Source organism: Suncus etruscus, chromosome 19 (assembly GCF_024139225.1).
Source record: "Suncus etruscus isolate mSunEtr1 chromosome 19, mSunEtr1.pri.cur, whole genome shotgun sequence".
Lineage (NCBI taxonomy): Eukaryota > Metazoa > Chordata > Mammalia > Eulipotyphla > Soricidae > Suncus > Suncus etruscus.
In genome coordinates, this window is record NC_064866.1 from 34,508,835 (window position 1) to 34,527,889 (window position 19,055).

Sequence of the window (19,055 nt, forward strand, 5' to 3'; positions counted from 1 at the left end):
TATATATATATATATATATATATATATATATATATATATATAATATATATATATATATATACTTCTGAACATTTTCCTACATCAAACAAGCTCAGTCCACCTAGAAGTGAAGGCAGTTTATATCCAAATCCACCCCAAAACACATTTCTGGAGTAAGCTCTCTGCTTCTCACCTTTCTGTGCAACAAAATTATAGTTAAGAATCTTTCCCCACATATCTTGGTAATTAATAAACAGCCCTAGAGCTGCCTGTACCCTAAGTTTCAGTCTCTGAATCTCTCGGGCTGTGATGGCAGCTTCCAGTGCTAAAGATGGCTGGTAGCCTCCACATGGCAGCCCCAGATGTCACACCTGCTCTTTTACCAAATGCTAACACCTAAATCCTTTTTCATGCCAATGCTACCTTGTGATCACATCTGCCTGTTTTCTGTAATTAAATTATTCAGTGAGACTGTTCCTTTTGTAAAAGGCCCTGAAACCACCTACAGTGCAGCCTGAGTTACTAAGCGTAATACCAAATGAGGTCTTCCTCTTCCTAATGTTGTGTGGTATTTCTAAACCTAACACCTAAACTCTCTGGGACAACTCCAAACTGTGTGTGTGCTTTCCAGCAATGTTTGCATTGATTTTGAAAACAAAACAAAACAAAAATCAATGCGTATTGAAGATTCACATTCATGAGACATTTTTCATGAACACAGATAGCATAGAAGCAATGGGTGACTAATTCTAACCAAGAAAACACAGCTTTCCATCAGAAAATGAATTCATCAACATTTTTTACCAAGCAATGAGAAGATAATACGTGCTAGTATTCTATGAAAGAATTAAAAAACAAGAGTACAATGCGCTGCAGCCTGAGTGGAGCAAACATTGGCAGAAAAAAATATAGAAGTCAAAATAAATATAAATAAATTCAGTTAACTTTAATCGATAGCTCACTGGAAAATCTGTCTTGTTCAAAAGGATTTAATATATACTTTATATTAATAAGACATAGTGAAGAGGAAGTGGTTTAAAAGACATCAATTTTTTATTTAACTAAGCACTGCCCTTCATTTTGAAGGAAATGATATAATTTCAAATTGGAACTCCCTTCGCAAGAAGTGGTAGACAACGTAAAATTCATTTAAGGTACACTTTCCAACAAAAAAAAATATATATAAAGTTTACACAGTTCACTGGAAATAAAATGTATGTGAAATTCACGTTAGACAAAGTATTTTTCCATGGGTCACAAGTATCAGAGCTAAAACAATACAGAAAGTAAAACAAATCCAATCCAGTTTAGTTACTGATTGAAAAAAAAATGCATAGGTAAAATCTTCCAAATAAATTCATTTAATGACTACAAATAATACGCTACATTAATTCTAATCTTTTAAAAAAAAATGTTGGACAGTCACATATCAAGAGTCTTCAACACAGTGGATCCCATTTTTAAAGAAAAAAATAAAAAAACAGTAGCCTTAAAATTTCTTCCCTCTTCATAGCATATGCTGTATAAAATTAAAGTTTTGCTTCCAAAAATAGGTTTCCGTGTGATTGTGGTAGTGTCTAGTGGTGCTTTGAGCCAGAAGCACCATAGCCATGAGAAGTTTAACCACTGAAGTGGCATGTTCTTTGCATAAAAACTAAAATTCTCTTTAAACTTCTGAAATAGTCTTCTACTAGGCATTTTAGTACTAAAGTCCTTTCAGAGCAAATGCAGAATAAAATCTACAAAAGTGTTGCGTTATTTCAATATAAAAAAGGGTGTCGCTGAAGTTGGGAGCTCTATTAGCAGACATAGGCAGTCTCAGTAAAATATTTGCTCAAGTAAGAAAATAGAAATTTGATTAGCTTTAGATTATGTTCCAGTCAGGTGTCATTTATCCCTGCCAGAGCTTCTGATGAACAATAGAATCAATATACCTTTCCTTCAAAGAGCATCCATAATTCACAGTATACAATAGTTCTAAAGTGTTATTCCTAAGGAGAAAAAAATTAAATATATGTATATATTTAAAATGTCAGACATAGATATCACCTGGGCATTAACTCTTAGCCACCTCACTGCCATCTTGAAGAATCCAGAGTTTACCTGATGCCCCTTCCTGGGTGTCTTTATTGGTTGGCTGTTGCTTTACTTTTGGCTTTATAACCCTAAGAAACCTTCCACTGGTCCTACATGTTCTTTCACTTCACTGGAACCCTAGCAAATTGCCTGCTTTCTGTGGGCAAGCAGCATCTGGGACAGATTTCCTCTTCATGTTTATCTCCAAGCCACTAACGAAAACCTCTTCTCTGGAGGTAGAAAGCTATTGGTGTTGCTTGAGATTTTTCACAAAAAGCTGTATATAACAGACTCCACTGCTCTACCAATGATCAAGGACATTCAAAGGAAGGAGACAGAGTGGAGATTTGGGGGTTGAGGGGAGAAAGCCAGCTAGTTACTGGAGATATTTCACAGCTATTCCCACCTTCCTTCCTCCTGGCTGCACACTGGCCATGACTTTAAACTTTCACAGCTATGTTAAGCATCTAACAAAAATTTTCCAAAAAGATAAGAGCAGGCCTCTCTGAGAATCTTTACACTCATTTTTTTTTTATGTTCCACTTTTCCATGAGCAAGGCCAGATTAGTAAACATGAAAACTACAACAAATCTTCAATAGGAAACTGGTGTTTCTCCAAAGTCACAGAATAACAATGTTCTTGGAAAAAGAGAAAAATTGGTAGGAGGCACATAGCTAATGCCCTTTTAACTAAGTGACTTCCTGTTGAGGGGCTATGATAGTCTGGGCTGTTAAAAATAATGGCCTCAGCTTGCAAATAAAAAAAGAAAAAGAAATTACATCAGAAAAATTTAGTCTTGTTGCTTGGACTTAGCGATATCTAGACAGGAGATCCAAGGAACATTCAGAATTAAGTTAACTCTAACTTTCTTAACAGTTCTGGAGCGATGGTGCTATGGTAGGGTGTTTTGCCTTGCTCGCAGCTGACCCAGGACAGACTGTGATTCAATCCCCAGCGTCCCATATGGTCCCCCAAGCCAGGAGTGAACTCTGAGCGCATAGCCAGGAGTAACCCTGAGCATCACAGGGTATGGCCCAAAATAAAACCAACAAAAATAGTATTGAGTAGGCATGGAACCGGAGTGATGGCACAGTGGTAAGGCATTTGTCTTGCTCGGCTGACCTGGGATGGGCCCAGGTTCAATCCCCGACATTCATAAGGTCCCTGAGTCTGCCAGGAGCGATTTCTGAGAGGCAGAGCCAGGAGTAACCCCTGAGCGCAGCCGGGTGTGGCCCCAAAACAGAAACAAAACAAAATAAAACAAACAGTTCTCGGATAGCAACAAAATAACTGATTCTTGCCATCTTGGGAGATTTTTCTTTTTCTCCAACGGGAAAAAAATCTGAATGCAATTTCTGAGATCACATTAGCAACACTAGTGTGCAGCAGAGAGAAGCATTCTGAAATGAGGGGCACAAGTGAGTTTGGACCTCGCAGAAATATGGGGGGACAGGGCTGTAAAATCTGTTAAAAAAAAAAAAACAGAGGCCAGAGCGATGGCACAGAGGTAGGGCATTTACCTTGCACACAGCTGACCCAGGACAAACCAAGGTTCTATCCCCTGGCGTCCCATATGGTCCCCCAAGCCAGGAGCAATTTCTGAGCGCATAGCCAGGAGTAACCCCTGAGCGTCACCGGGTGTGGCCCAAAATTAAAAAATAAAATAAAACTCCCAGTAAAGTCACCCTGGCAACAGAACCCTCTGGGCCAGTCTATAGTTTGCAGCATCCATAACCATCAATCTGTGCTTTCAGTTTGCCACAAGACACACGGACCTCACCAGGTGGCATTTCTTTGTGACTGCTGTAACCTCTTTAAGTGGAGAGAACAGTCCCAAGAGGGATCCAATATACTAAAACTGCAGTTTGAACCAAATTGCAAGGAGTATGGCTACCAAAATCACCATTTGATTCTTGAAACAATCTCCAGCTCCAGACTTCACTCCATGGCAGAGAAGAAATCTGAATTCGGGAATGAGACAGTGGAGGGGGGGTGTGGTGGGCAGAGTCCCAGGCTCCCTGTTCTTAAAATACCTTTAAGCATTGAGGAACTGGAGAACTGGAGTAGTTAAGTCAGGATGGCCAGCGGCAGTGATTAACTAATTCCTGCCAGGGCTGCATTGTCAGGTTGCTTCTGTAGTGAATTATTTCATGGGGCAGCACTAGCCGCCCCCACTTGCGACCCGCTGTGAACAAGGGCCAAGCAGGTTTAATGAGATCAGAGACACAAAGCGCTCTTCCCGCCTTAGATACAAATAATGCAGCTGTAAAGGCCTGCAGTGGCGGGCAGAAACACAAAGGCAGCCAAACAGGACCATAATTGAATCCTTCCCTTGGCCAGCCAGCTGACAGTGATTTACTTGTAACCTGGGCTGTGGTGGGTGGTGCGGGAGGGAGCCAGCAGGAAACTCCCTGGCCAGAAGCCAGCTCCAAAGACAAACTACTTTTGCAGGAGGGTGGGGGACAGACAGACAGACAGACAGGCCTGGTAGCTGAGTCTGCAGCCCCAGATCATTCAACTCTTTATGATCCTTCCCCAGGGGCAGCTGTAAGAACTTGGTGTTGCTGCTTCCCAGGTGGAGACCTGCTTTTCTCAGCCTGGAACCACAGGAGAATCCCATAAACCAACCACCCACCATCTTCCTCCTCCAGAATTCCACAGACAGCTCCAGGGAGGGTGGGTGGGTCGAGTAGCAAAGTCGCAGCAGCACCCGTTGTATACTCCACAGCCAATTCAGCTCTAGCAATTCATTCCTCCAAGGCATTCTGCAAATCCAGGGTTTTGGAAAGGTAGAAGGAAGGAAGGAAGGAAGGAAGCCAGCCAGGTACAAGTCGGTGCTGACTTTAGCTCCACCTACCGCACAGAAAGGTCGATTTCTGGACCGGCACAGAGATTATAGAGTTCAGAAATCCAGATGGCCCCAGCGGTGAGTGAGGTCAGCAAAACCAATCAAGCAAGGTACAGAAGGCATGCCTCTAACGTACCCCTACCTGTTCCTTCCTGCTCTGGCCCAGAACCAAAAAAAAAAACTCAAGCACAGCTGGTGGCAAGTTTGGCCAACCAACTCTCCCGGTTCCAAATGGCCCAGGATCCCAGATGGGGGTGCAGATAGTGGAAGAGGCGGAGGAGAGAGGACTAGGAGGAGTGGCAGTGGCTAGCTCCCTTGCGGTGCCGTGCGCTCTGGCGCAAAGCTCTCCATCAGTGCGCCCCAGGCTCTGCGCCTTCCTCCCCTTCTTTTTGGTGCTCCTCCTCCACCTCCGGCAGACCTGAAGCTGGAGGGCACCCAGGAGGCGGTGTAGTCCGGGCCCCTTGGCCTTCATCATCGGGGTGCAAGTGCAAGGCGAGCTCCTGCAGCACCGCCGCGCGCCCGATCTGGTCGTTGCGCCTCTTCTCCATGATGAGATCCTCCAGGCTCTGGAACTCCAGCGTGTGGCTCCGTTGCCCAGACAGGCGGATCTGCAGGCGGTAGGGCTGCTTGCCGATACGGAGCTCGCCTCCGATCTTGAACTCGCGCTTGCCAAAGCGGCACCAGGCGGCGAAACTCTCCGAATTGCGCCAGCTCAGCTCGCGCTCCTTGGCACCCACATGCGCCAGGGCGTTGCGCACCACCGTGGCGGGGTTCAGGGGCTTGTAACGGTACAGATCGTTCACCACGCGGCCCCGCCGGCCCTGGCTGGCCTCGGTGAGGAAGCTGTTGCTGACTTCCAGCCGGTGCAGATGCACCACTTGGAAGTCACCCACATACACGGCCCAGTGCGGGTATTGCGCCTGGGACACAAACTCCACCAGATCTCCGGGTTGGCACCTGTTGAGCAGATTCTCCGGCGTGTAGGTGCTCAGTGCCGCCGAGCCGGGCTCGAAGCTCTTTTGGTAGATGCATTCATCTCGGTAGAACACGGAGCACTCGACTTCGTGCACCCTGGGGTCGTAGGAGGGTTGCTGCTGCTGCGCCTGGGGGGCCAGCGATGATGATGGTGACGATGGCAATGCCGTGCCATCGGGCCCCACCGGGGGAGGCTGTGGCTCTGCGTCCTCGTCGTCGTTGGAGAAGATGTAGGACACCCCGATGCGCGGGCCATCATCCCGATCCACGCCGGTGGGGTCGGCCGTGGGCACTTCCCTGTAACTCAGGTGGGTGAGTTTCTCCACCTGGTTGCCCATATCAAGCCGTCCAGAGGGGCTGCTGGAGCGCCCCCAGGGTCATGGGCACCGGGCACGGCTCCCCCCACCCCCTTGGCAGTGGGGTTGGTTGGCACCACCTGTTGGGAGAAGGAGGGGATTGTCAGAGAGGCGATCTAAGTTGGCTGAGAGCACTTGAAACCCTTTTTTTCCTGGGAGTCTCTCTTCCAAGGAGCCTATCTGGGAGGGATGCCGGAGAGGGGCGATCTAGGTTGGCTGAGACTTGGAACCCTTTATCTGAAGTCTCTCCAAGGAGCCTATTTGGGAGGCGATGGTCAGAGAAGGCGATCTAAGCTGGCAGAGCACTTGGAACCATTTTTATTTTCTGGGAGCCTCTCTCTAAGGAGCATATCCCCCCCATTTCCAAATCTGGGGTCACCCCAAGACTTTACCTCCTTCCTGAATTCACTCGCCCGGGCCCAAACCCAATTGCATCAGCAGCAACAGCAGCAGCTTCTCCCGCTTCCGCAGAAGCCCAAGTCCTCCCGATGCAGGGGGAAGGGAGAAAAACTTTGCTCCGACCTCCCCGGTTTGCAAACCTGCCCTCCCCCGCATCTCCAGGCTTTAAGGGGGGACCCCGAGATGATCCGCAACCCGCACCTTGATCCCCAGGGTTCCCCTCACCCCCCCCCCCAGGCTTGGATCACAGAGGAGAGACAGGTGAGCTCCCTACCTGGCTCACCTGCGGCCCGCCCTCCCCCGCCTACTCCGGTTACCTGCGCAAACTCCGCCGATGGGAGGAGAAGGGAAGGAAAGGAAGGGGAGGTGGCAGCACCCCGGGTGCAGCGGGGAGGGGCGCCCCGACTTTCTAGGGCGACTTGGCAGGTGCGGAAGCCGCCGATCGCCGGCTCCAGGTGCAGGGCAGAGGCGGGCGATGCATGTCTGTCCCCCGATGCCAATGCTCCGAGAGTCTCAGATGTTGGGGGGCAAAGGGGGAGCTCCAACCCGCGCCCCCTTTCCTCCGCCTGGGGCTCCCTCCGGCTTCTCAGCTCCGATCAGCTCAGCTCCCCGGGGGATCGGTAGGTAGGTGGGGCTCCAGACGGGCCTCGAGGAGGGCTAGAAGCGCCCAAGAGCCGCCCCGGACCCGGCGAGCAACAAGCGCCGGAGAGGGAGCTGCGAGATTGCAGATCCGGCTCCTCCGGGCACCCGGGGCGGGAGAGCGGCCCCTGGCATTTAAAGAGATAGGCGCGCGCTCCCCGGCCGCGCTCTTCCGCGCTCAGTCTCCTCAAGCCGCCGGGAGGCCCCGCCCAGCCCCGCCCAGCCGGACCGCGATGACACGCCCCCAGGCGGAGCCACGCCCATCTGCCCCGCCTCTTGACTTTCGCTGGAAACTGATCAACCCCTGCCCGGGCCGCGCCCCCCGCCGCGCCGAAGCCACGCCCACCCGCCCGGGCTGCTTGAACTTTCACTGTAATTGATCAAACCCAAGGCTCCGCCCACCATGGCCACGCCCCCCGCCGGAGCCGCTGGAGATTTCGCTGGTAACTAATCAACCCAAGGCTCCTCCTCCGTCTGGGCCACGCCCCTCTTAAGCCAAGCCCACCAGACCGACCGACCCGCTTGACCTCTCGCTGGTAACTGATCAACCAACCCCAAGGTTCCCTCTCTGCCACTTACTTGGGCTCATCCTGGATTCTTCTTTTTTTCTCTTCTTTCTCTCTTTTTCTTTCTTTCTCTTTCTTTCTTTCTCTTTCTTTCTTTCTCTTTCTTTCTTTCTTTCTTTCTTTCTTTCTTTCTTTCTTTCTTTCTTTCTTTCTTTCTTTTTCTTTCCTCCCTTCTCTTCCTTTCTTTCTTCTTTCTCTCTTTCCTCCCTTCTTTCTTTTTCTTTCTTCTTTCCCTCTTTTTTTTCCTTTCTTTCTTTTTTTTTTTTTTTTTTTGGTTTTTTGGCCACACCCGTTTGACGCTCAGGGGTTACTCCTGGCTAAGTGCTCAGAAATTGCCCCTGGCTTGGGGGGACCATATGGGACGCCGGGGATCGAACCGCGGTCCGTTCCTTGGCTAGCGCTTGTAAGGCAGACACCTTACCTCTAGCGCCACCTTCCCGGCCCCTCTTTCCTTTCTTTCATCCCTTCTTTCTTTCGTTCTTTTTCTTTCTCTCCTCCCTTCTCTCTTTCTTTCTCTCTTTTTCTTTCCTTCTTTCTTTTCTCCCTTCTTTCTTTTTTTTCTTTTTTCTTTCTTTCCTCCCTTCTCTTTCTTTTCTTTCTTTCTTTCTTTTCTTTCTTTCTTCTCTCTTTTTCTTTTCTTTCTTTCTTCCCTTCTCTTTCTTACTTTTTCTTCTTTCTTTCCTCCCTTCTCTTTCTTTTTTCCTTCTTTCTTTCCTCCCTTCTCTTTCTTTTTTCCTTCTTTCTTTCCTCCCTTCTCTTTCTTTTTCTTTCTTTCTTTTTTATTTTTTCTTTCTTTCTCTCTTCCTTCCTTCCTTCCTTTCTCTCTCTCTTTCTCTCTCTCTTTCTCTCTTTCTTTCTTTCTTTCTTTCTTCTTTCTCTCTCTCTCTCTCTCTTTCTTTCTTTCTTTCTTTCTTTCTTTCTTTCTTTCTTTCTTTCTTTCTTTCTTTCTTTCTTTCTTTTTCTTTCTTTCTTTCCTGCAGAGTTTACTTGTGGGCTCCACACTGCTTGCTCAGTTGGTAGGTTCCCCAATCTGTGACGTTTTAAGAATTTGGAAGGCCTTCAATGCCACCTTCCAGTGGAGAGAAAGATCTAAGTTTGCTGTTGGGTCTGTTTCCGTTTTCCCCTTTTGACTCTTTCTCAGAATATTCTCAGAATAGGCATGAAGGGGGAGCAGAGTTACTTCAGTTTCTTTCTTTTCTTCTCTAATACGTGTTTCTTGCCAAATGCCACTGAGAGTTAAAAAAAAAAAAAAAAAAAAACAGCTTGAGTAGTTAGAGGTATTTCCAGAATGAGTATAGTGAAACTTTCATGTTGAAAAAAATATATATATATTTTATATTTATGACTATATAGAGAGAGGAAAAATAATATAAACCTGAAAAAATACAGGTACTGTCTTACTTCCAAAACCGGTGTTCAGTTTACTTAATATCCCTCAAAGTTGGTGCAAAGTTGATTTTATAATCTCCTTTGCTGTTTGACTTATCATTTTCTAGTGAAATAAATCTTTCAGCTCTGCATGTTTTTCTTGGGTGTAGAAGATGTAGAAATCATCTTAATTATCTTTCAATTAGCTGAGCCGCCCTGATGGCAGTATCTCCTTCCTGCTGATTTAGGAAAAGGAAATGACGTAAGAGTATTATTGTGGACTGACTTTAGCTCAGCGGTTACTTCGGCAAACTTGGCTTTACAGTCATCTTTGATGGTTCGAGACCTGTGGGTGCCTTCCAGTCCTTTAAAAGAAAAAAAGAAAAAAAAAAAAATAAGAGCAGTATTGTCTGCTCACCTCCAGCAGGAGGACACTTGCTCTGTCCTGACATACACACATGTGCTGTCTTTTTTCTTGTACCAAGAAGAGATCATCCAAGGATTTCTTTTTGTTTAGTTTTGTTTTTCAAAGAATAACTGAGTATGGCGGATGCTTGACAGAAAACAAGTTTAGGCATTTGCCAGGACACCTCAACTGATTCTTGATGTAATTAAGAATGCAATTCTAGGCATCATCCTCAACCTAGTTTTCCATCACTTTTTTTTTTTTTTGACCATTTTTTCCAGACAACATTATCACTTATTCAGTTTGTATATCAACCAGAAAGGGATATACTAATGACTACTGTGATCTTTTTTAATTGGAGGTGGTGGCAACGAATCAATCCACTTAGGCATGTTAGAGGGTACCCATTTTGGTAAACTTGAAGAGGTAAGGGCTGGCATTTCCCTGTCTTGTTGCACCGACAGGAAGTAAACCTGCAAATATAGTTTCACAATAGTCAATCCACAACTTGAACTGACCTAAGATGAAGACTCAGTGGAAATCCTTTCTCTCTCTCTCTCTCTCTCTGTCTCTCTCTCTGTCTCTCTGTCTCTCTGTCTCTCTCTCTGTCTCTCTGTCTCTGTCTCTCTCTCTCTCTCTCGCTCTCTCTTTTCTCCCCTTCTCTCATCTTCCCCCTTTCTCCCCCTCTCTTCTTCACTCCTCTCGCCCCCCTCCCTAAAATCTACTATGATGCCTCCAGTCAGTCAGTGTGCTCTGTAACTGCTTGATGGCTGTCTCACAAAGTCCAAAGCCCTGGGGCTAGGATTGATGTTGTCCTCTGCTGTAAACAAGGTTAAAAACTGCTAGGTGATCCTAGCCCAAAGATAAAGAATTATTTCCTTGGCTTTCTTTATTTTGGGTGGATGTGGGTAAAGGGCTTAGCAGGTCTTACTCAGAGCTTGATCCTGACTCCCGCACTCAGAAATCACATCTGGCAGGCTTGGTTGTCAGCCAAGCAGTATTTCTTGCTGGCTCTGTGCTCAGGGGTCAGGGATCATCAGTCTTGGAGGTACTCAGCACACCATATGAGATGCTGGGAATCAAACCCAGTTTGCTGTATGCAAAGAAAGCATTTCACCCACTGTATTGAGACTCTCTGGTCCACTTTCTGGCTTTCAAAGCAGTGGAATATAGAGACCAATGCTGTCTTCTGATGGTCCTACTGTGTAGCTTCTTCCATTAATGCTTGTTCAGGGCCGATTGCTAGCTGACCACTCAGACTCTTGGTCCAGGGTTGTACAGTGGCATCCAAACATTGCTGACTCATCTCAAATAACTATTTAAGACATTGAATGAGCTGTTAACTATTGAATAAATTGGGAAATTTGACACAGAAATTTTAATGTATGTCCAGCTTTTCCTGAGAAAGCTAAAGGACAAGAACAGGGACCGCCTACCCATGTTTTGGAATGGTCAAAGGGAGCCAGCAGTTGTCAGGTGATAAGCTGGAATCTTTGTCTCAGGCAGCCCCTATCCTACACATCTCACCTTCCAGGTTCCTAGAATGACCCTGGAAACCTCTGATAGACACAAATACCTGTACAATTTCCTTTTTTACTTGTTCTTTCTTTTTTTATTTTTTTTATGTCTTTTTACTTTGGGGCCATACCCTGTGATGTTCAGGAGTTGCTCCTGCTATGTGCTCAGAAATTGCTCCTGGCTTGGGGGACCATATGGGATGCGAGGGTGAGGATGGGAGGAGAATCGAACCGCTGTCTGTCCTGGGTCAGCTGCGAGAAAGGTAAAGGCCTTACCACTGCACCATTGCTCTGGCCCCTACGATTTCCTTAATACACTTTATATCTAATGGTTATATAGAGTTTATCACCCAATCATACATTATCTGGCATTATTGTCTACTTTGTATCCTTTAGTATCAAACTAAGGACACCGTCCTTAGTCTATGTGTCCTGAAATCAAACTTTCAAACTTTTTGAAAAGTTTGATTTTTGAAAGTTTGATTCAGTAGGAAGCTTGCCACAAAGAGCAATGAATGCAGTTAGAGGAGAGAAAGGTCTACTGCAGGGGTCTTCAAACTACGGCCCGCGGGCCACATGCGACCCGCAGAGGAGTCTGATCCGGCCCGCCAGCATTGAGCGCTGTCTGGTTGCCAAGATATCTGCCAGCATATACACTCAGTGTATATCCAAATATCAGGAACCATGCACTCAAAATGGTAACCATCTTTGCTAGCACTTATGCCTGTGTACAGACTTTTTCAGGAATGAAACATCTGAAATCTCCAACCAGATCAAGATTAACTGATGCCCACGTGCATCACTTGTTTGGCTGGCAGTGACAAATATGGAACCGGACATTGACCATCTCATTAGCCAAAAGCAGGCCCACAGTTCCCATTGAAATACTGGTGCATGATCTGTTTGTTTATAAATGGTTTTCATTTTATTTATATAAGATATGTACAGTGTGAGTAGGAATTAGTAGCTCATATAGTCCGGCCCTCCAGCTCTCTAAGGGACCATAATCCAGCCCCCACTTTAAAAAGTTTGAAGACCCCTGGTATAGAGTGACAATGATGGTTGGAACTGATCACTCTGGATAAGAACTGGGTGCTGAAAGGGGATAAAGTGACATGCATGGTACCCCTGCATTAACAACAGTGAAAAACCACAGTGACAAAAGGAAAGAAAGAGAGAGAGAGAGAGAGAGAGAGAGAGAGAGAGAGAGAGAGTGCATGTGATAGAGAGGTATTGAGAGAGAGAGAAAGAGAAGCAACATGCCCCAGAGACAGGCAAGGGTGGGTGGGTGGGAAAGAAATGGGGGACACTGGTGGTAGAAAAGGTGCTCTGGTGAAGGGTGTGTATATTTTATGACTAAAACTCAATTATGATTAACTCTGTAATACACACAACATACTATATGTATGTATATATAGTATATATATAAATAAATAAACCACATCTTGGAGCTGTGCTTGAAGGGCTATATGCCATATGGCTTATGGATTGAACTTGGGACCTCAAACATGCTAGAGATATGCTCTACAACTTGAACTATATTCCCAATCACTTGGTTTTTGTTTGTGTGTGTGTGTGTGTGTGTGTGTGTTTTTAAATATGTTTTGGGGTCACACTTAACAGTCCTCAGGGGACTATATGGGTTGCTGGTGATTGAACCCAGAATGGCTACATGTAAGACAAGCACCCTACCTGCTGTACTATCTCTCCAAATGCCAGGAGAACTAAGTTTAGAGATATTCAATGACATCTCTCAGCTGTTGAGCACTCCCATCTACCTAATATCAAGCCTGTGCCTAGAACCACTTTTTCTTGAATAGACAAACATATATTTCTTAATATTTAGTACACATTTTAATGTCTGCTTTGACGACTCCAGAGATAAAGCCACAGACATGGCAGCCAAAGTCCTATCTTTTATGACATTTCCACATGAACAGGAGGAGGTGAGGGCCAAATAGGAATTCTCTGAGAGAGAACTGGTCTGTGAAGAAAATAAAATAGGGTAATGTGACTGAGTGGCTCCCTCATGGAGAGAAGTATGCATGGCCTACTTTGGATCAGATGATTGGATTCCACTCTGGCGAAGTGGAACCTGAGCCAAGATCCAAGATTAGAGGGAGCTGCCTCGGCATTTTCTACCAGCAACTGAGACCTATGGTGGGCCAGTGGGTGTTGAGCTCAAGGAAAAATATGGTGCTGTTAAGAGCACACAGGTAAGGAAAGCATTAGGAATTTTGGTGTCACTGCAGCTGGCAAATGGAACCAGGAGAGGAGAGAGAGGAAGTCTGTAGTGGGCTGGGCTGTAGGGAGGCAAAATAGACCATGCAGAGCTGTCACAGCTGAAGGCCCAAGAATGCACCTGCAGAAGTTGCCTTAGATTTGAAATCTCAAACTGGGCTCATCCTGTCCCTTCACCCTCAGGGACCCACGTGTCTCTCACATACATGCCTCTGCCTTGAAGGCACTAGATGAAAGCAATCTTTCTTATCTTCAAGGCACTTACTCTTTTCTCCTTTCCAAAGCAGCAGGGACTAATGGAGAATGGCTGTTTCTACTGGGCCAGACTTCTGCCCAGTAATGCAGGTGTACAGATATTGAGGTCTCAATGGCCCAGTGAAAGAAGGAATAAAAGAAGCACAAGGACAGGATCATCTGATAAGGCTAGAAAGAGCTGGATTTATTCCCCTAGGCACAAAATACAGGAGCTAGCTGAGTGTTTCTGTTGTAAAACAGCTTCTTTTTTTCTTGGGAATTCCCAGACTCACTGCCCCATTGACTGCACACTGCTGGCATGTTGTTGAGGCCTTAGAAAATGAGCTGTGGCTTGAGGTCTTGGAGACATTCTTTTTTTTTTTACTTACTTACTTACTTACTTACTTACTTAATTTATTTATTTATTTTGGCTTTGGGGCCACACCTGTCAGTGTTTGGGGGTTATTCCTGGCTCTGCACTCAGAAATCGCTCCTGGCACTGGGTACCATATGGAATGCTTGGGATCAAACTCGGGTCCATCCTAGGTCAGTCTTGTACAAGGCAAACACCCTACAGCTGTGCTACCACTCTGGTCCTGGAAGACATCCTTTTTTTGGTGAGCACAGGACCTTGGTATGGTCTTTCCTATTCTCCTACTCATCTCCTACTCATTCCATCCTCTAGCAGTGGTCCTCAAACTATGGCCCGCGGGCCACATATTGTATTTGTATCTGTTTTGTTTCTTCATTGCAAAATAAGATATATGCAGTGTGCATAAGAATTCTTTCATAAGTTTTGTTTTTACTCTAGTCAGACCCTCCAATGGTCTGAGGGACAGTGAACTGGCCCCCTGTTTAAAAAGTTTGAGGACCCCTGCTCTAAAGTGAGGCTAGGCTGATGGTTCTGTTCTCTTGGCCTCCCTGGCTAATCTACTAAGAAGACAATGATATGAAAATGCCTGAAGGCTATGTAAAGGCAGCACTCATCTTCATTCTCTGGAAGAGTCAGATAGTGAAGTTGGTATGGGAAGTGAGCACATAATCTTTTGTCAGGACATTTCGCCAGTCTTGATTTTCACACCTCCCTGATAAGAATACAAGGTCCAGGATGACAACTCTTGCCATTGTCCAGGGGAGAGATTCCAAATCCAAGTTTCACTGATTCTGGTGGCTACATTTCATACAGTATCCCACTACCAAGAGGCACCAGCATCATCTGTTCCTATGTTGCCAGCACCTGGGCAGTGTGAAGACCAGCTAGTAGGAGAACCAAATTGCTTGTCCGGGATATTCTGAGTTAGAACTGAAATCCTTGTGCCAGAGGCAAGCAAGGACAGTCAACAGTCCCACCTTGGTAATTGGGCCACCCCATCCTAGCCAATGCCTTCCCTGCATCCACTTTTTTGTGAAAGAGAACCCCAGGTACTACCAGGGGTGAAGCAAAGATGAAGGAGAGAGGTATCTCAGTGTGTTGCCCTTACTCACTTCCGGGCAAGATTATGTACATAGTAACACACTGGGACAGCTGATAAAAAAAAAAGCAACAAGACTTAGTTTTGCCATTTATTTGGAGGTGTAGCTTCCCAGCTGTTCTCAAGAGCCCAGGCAATGAATGGCTATGTATGCATGATGATTTGGTGCTGGAACTAGCCTTGTTGTGGTTGGGGATACTTGGGCTCTCCTGGTCATGCTGAAGGGTCCATGCAGTGATGGATGAAACTTGAGACCTTGTGCATGTCAGGCATGTGCTCCAGCTCTTTTAGCTATCACCCCTGCCCCCTTTATTAACACTTTTTAATTGTATTCTTCACAAAAGGTGAGTGTTAGGTCTGTCTCTCTTCCACTCCCAGCCACTGTCTTCAGCTCGAAAACCTGCAGGAAGATTTCTCAGCCTTCACATTCAGAAAGGAAATACAAAAGCTGCCAACTGACCTCCTTAACCATATCTTCTGTATACTGTGTGCCTTTCTCGAAGGTTACCAAATCTAGTCTGCTCTGGAGACGGGGTTGATGAGGAAGGAGATGCTTAGAAAGAGATTGTTTCCTACCCAAACCATCAGCTCTCCGAGCATTTATACTGTGGGTAACATTGTGAAGGGCTTATAATCCTCTCTGGGAGAGGGTTAACCCACCATTGGACACAAAGACCCCATTTCTACTGAGGCTTGCTATTTCAGGAGGCCCCTGACATCACATAGTGGCTGTTGAATAGGAGTTTGATTTGTGCTTTGGAGTCTGAGCTTGTAGCTGGCTCCTGCTGAATCTCATGAAAGATGCATTTCACCAGGCAGTTCCAGGGGAGAGACTGGCTTAAATTACAGCTCTACAAATCCAAATATTGGCATATCTGCAAATCCAAATGTAGGGTTTAAAAAAAGGCCTCAATTTTAAAAAATCTTATTTTGTACTTCTTGTGTAAGAAGGGGAAAATAGCTATTTAGAGAGGAGACAATCCTGGCAATAATGAGAGAAGCTTCCGGAAGAGTCAGCTCGGCTTTCTCCTTCTCTTTCCTTAGGCACGCCACATGCTTCCAGGGAAGAAGGGCTCCAACATCAAAGATGGAGGAGACAGTACTTGCCAGCTTGGCTCTCTGCAGGACAGATTAAGAAGACTGTGAATCCACTATTTTGAATTTGGGATGCAGTAGATCTGGACCATCAATTTCTGTCTGTTTTCCACAAATCTCTTCTGGGCTGGGACCAAGGGAATTTAGTAAGACTAAGCCAAGCAGGATTATTCCCCTATTCAAAAGCCTATTCTTACATCTCTAACTCCTCTGAAGCAGAACCAAAGCCCCTAAAATAGTTTCTACACTCTACCTACCTCATCTCTCCTATTTTCTCTCTGGTACCTTCATACATATTGGACCCCTGAAGGTATGCCTGTCACTCACAGCAGCCTTATCATTATAATTTTATAAATAACTTTAAGTGCTATAGCCAACATTTCTGAGGGAACAGGTTACTGCGGATTGAACCAATGGTCTTAGGTATTCTCTAATTATTCACATAAAATTGTTAATGGTATAAGATCATTCATAATTAAAAGATGATAAAATTAATAATAAAATGTACCAAACCCTTATGCTGTGCCAGGCTATGTATTAGTATTATGTATTAGAGGAATTAAGGAGTTGGACTCAGAGACACAGCGGTGTTCATGAAAGAATTACAGCTCTGCATTTCCCAACATGGTAATCACTGGTCCTGGGTAGCTACCAAACACCTAAAATGTATGAAATGTCAAGACCAAATAGAAACGTATCATCAACACAAAATGAATACTAATTTTCATGAATTAACACCCAAAAGGGGCAAAATTATACTGCTGATATGTTCACATTGGTAATAACTTGGAATTATACTTGAGATTTATTGATGTATTCAAAATATAGTATAGATTGTAGCATCACTCATTTCTTTTTTTTTTTGTTTTATTTTGGCGTGTGTGTCTGATGCTCCAAAGCAGTACTCAGGAAGCCCAGAGTACAAGGAGGTATACTAGGCTCTGCTGACTAGTTGGCCAAGAACCTCTGGCCTAAGCAGCACTACCTCCTTGTACTGACACTCCAGGATTTAAAGCCAAATGCTAATCTTACCAGAATGGTTAGACCCTCCCACACCTAGGAGGGGCCTGTGATTGGTAAGTAAGAGTGGCCTTGGGGCTGGAGTTCTGGCGCAAGTGGTAGGGTGTTTGCCTTGCATGCTAACCTAGGACAGATCATGGTTCAATCCCCTGGCATCCCATATGGTCCCCCACACCAGGAGCAATTTCTAGAGTGCATAGCCAGAAGTAATCCCTTAGTGTCACCATGTGTGGCCCAAAGAGCTAAAAAAGAGTGGCCTAAGGGGAGGGAAACATAGATGAAGGCAGAGGATGCTAAGAAGCTGCTTAGTTTAAAGGCCATGTAAGGAATATGCACTTGGCGGTTAGGGCCTTGTAAATAAAACTGAATGTCTCCTGAAACTTCAACTGACTGCCTGTGGATCATTTCTTCTCTGTTACCATGATACCTACAGATCCACCAGGCCGTAGGGGCTGCAGGCGCCAGGCTGGGCTGAAAAAGGCTTCAAAAGGCATTCACCATCCATCCACCATCCACCACTAGGACTGTATAATTAATAATTAATACAACACAGGACCACACTAGACAGTGCTCCAGGGACTCTATGACCACACTCAGTGGTGCTCACGGGCTTCAAGGGCAATGAGCAGAGAAGGTCAGGATTACCTAGAAACGCTCATTGTTCCTATACCTAGAGATGCACTGGGGACCAAGTCGTACTTGGGAAGCAGAATCAGTACATGTAACTCAGTACCTTCACTAACCCCTAGTCTATATTCTCAACCTTTATTTTTTTAATGGACCTATATAAAAATTCACATTTCATGTATGGCCAGTGTATATTCTGTATATTATATTTTTATTGGATAGCTCTTTACATCATATGTTGCATATCTATCTTTACTTACATTCATTACCTTCTGAACTTTAAAGAGCAAGGGTGAAGTAACTAAAACGTGAAATACAAAGACAGTCTCAAAGGTATTAAAGTGCCTCAAAGGTATTACTAGATGCATGCATCTCCCAAAAATTCATATGATGAATTCCGAACTCCCAAAGATGATAGTTTGAAGATAAGGTCTTTGGGAAGTAAATTAGAGGAGGTTGAGATTGAAGGTTCTGTGATTGAATTTGGAAACTTATAAATTAAAAAAACAAAAGGAGAGACAAGATATTTCTACTACTTTAGATGAAAAGAAGATCTGAATCAAGTCAGGAAGAAGACTCACACCATAATCAAACCTTGCTTCCACCTTTCAAAACTGGAAGAAGGCCCTTTTTTATTTAAAGCATTCAATTTAAAGTTTTTATTATGCCTGTAATCCATGCCTTTTCTGGGTGCCAGGCAGGTGGTCTCTGTAGGGGTCATCAGGCTTTCCCGCTATCTACCCCTATGGGGATGTGCTTTGGGAGGAGGATAGGCCCTTGCAGCACTGGTTCATGTTGGGACAGTTACTGGAAATTTTTTCTCCTTGGTCTCCATTTCAAAAGCCACATGGGGCTAATGCCCCCACGCATACAATATATATTGATAGTATTATATGCCTATAGTTTATATATACATAATATCCATCTTGTATTGTGACCTTGACACTGTCCTACAAAGTTCATTTCTAATTTTGTACTGCCTCAGTCCCAACCATTATTTCCCCCCATTTACCATGTAGGTGCTGCTCATGATATGAAGCTCACCACATAGAGTGATGAGTGCAGTTAGAGACAGAACTACACTGAAAACTATCATAACAATGTGAATGATTGAGGGAAATAGAAAGCCTGTCTCGAGTACAGGTGTGGGTGGAGTGGGGAGGAGGGAGATCTGGGAAATTGGTGGTGGGAATCTTGCACTGGTGAAAGGGGGTGTTCTTTACATGACTGTAATCT

At 45.1% G+C, this 19,055-nt stretch overlaps 1 protein-coding gene across 1 annotated transcript; it reads right to left on the bottom strand.

Moving 5' to 3' along the window:
* Positions 1-5,215: 5,215 nt before the first annotated feature.
* Positions 5,216-6,276, bottom strand: LRATD2 (LRAT domain containing 2). The gene has a single exon (XM_049765777.1). The coding sequence runs from the start codon at positions 6,215-6,217 to the stop codon at positions 5,255-5,257; it is 963 nt and encodes a 320-aa protein (XP_049621734.1). The 5' UTR covers positions 6,218-6,276; the 3' UTR covers positions 5,216-5,254.
* Between the last annotated feature and the right edge of the window lie 12,779 nt (positions 6,277-19,055).

What these genes read in the sequence shown, in the direction of transcription:
- LRATD2 (XM_049765777.1), bottom strand. Translation starts at nt 6,217, where the DNA reads ATGGGCAACCAGGTGGAGAAACTCACCCACCTGAGTTACAGGGAAGTG.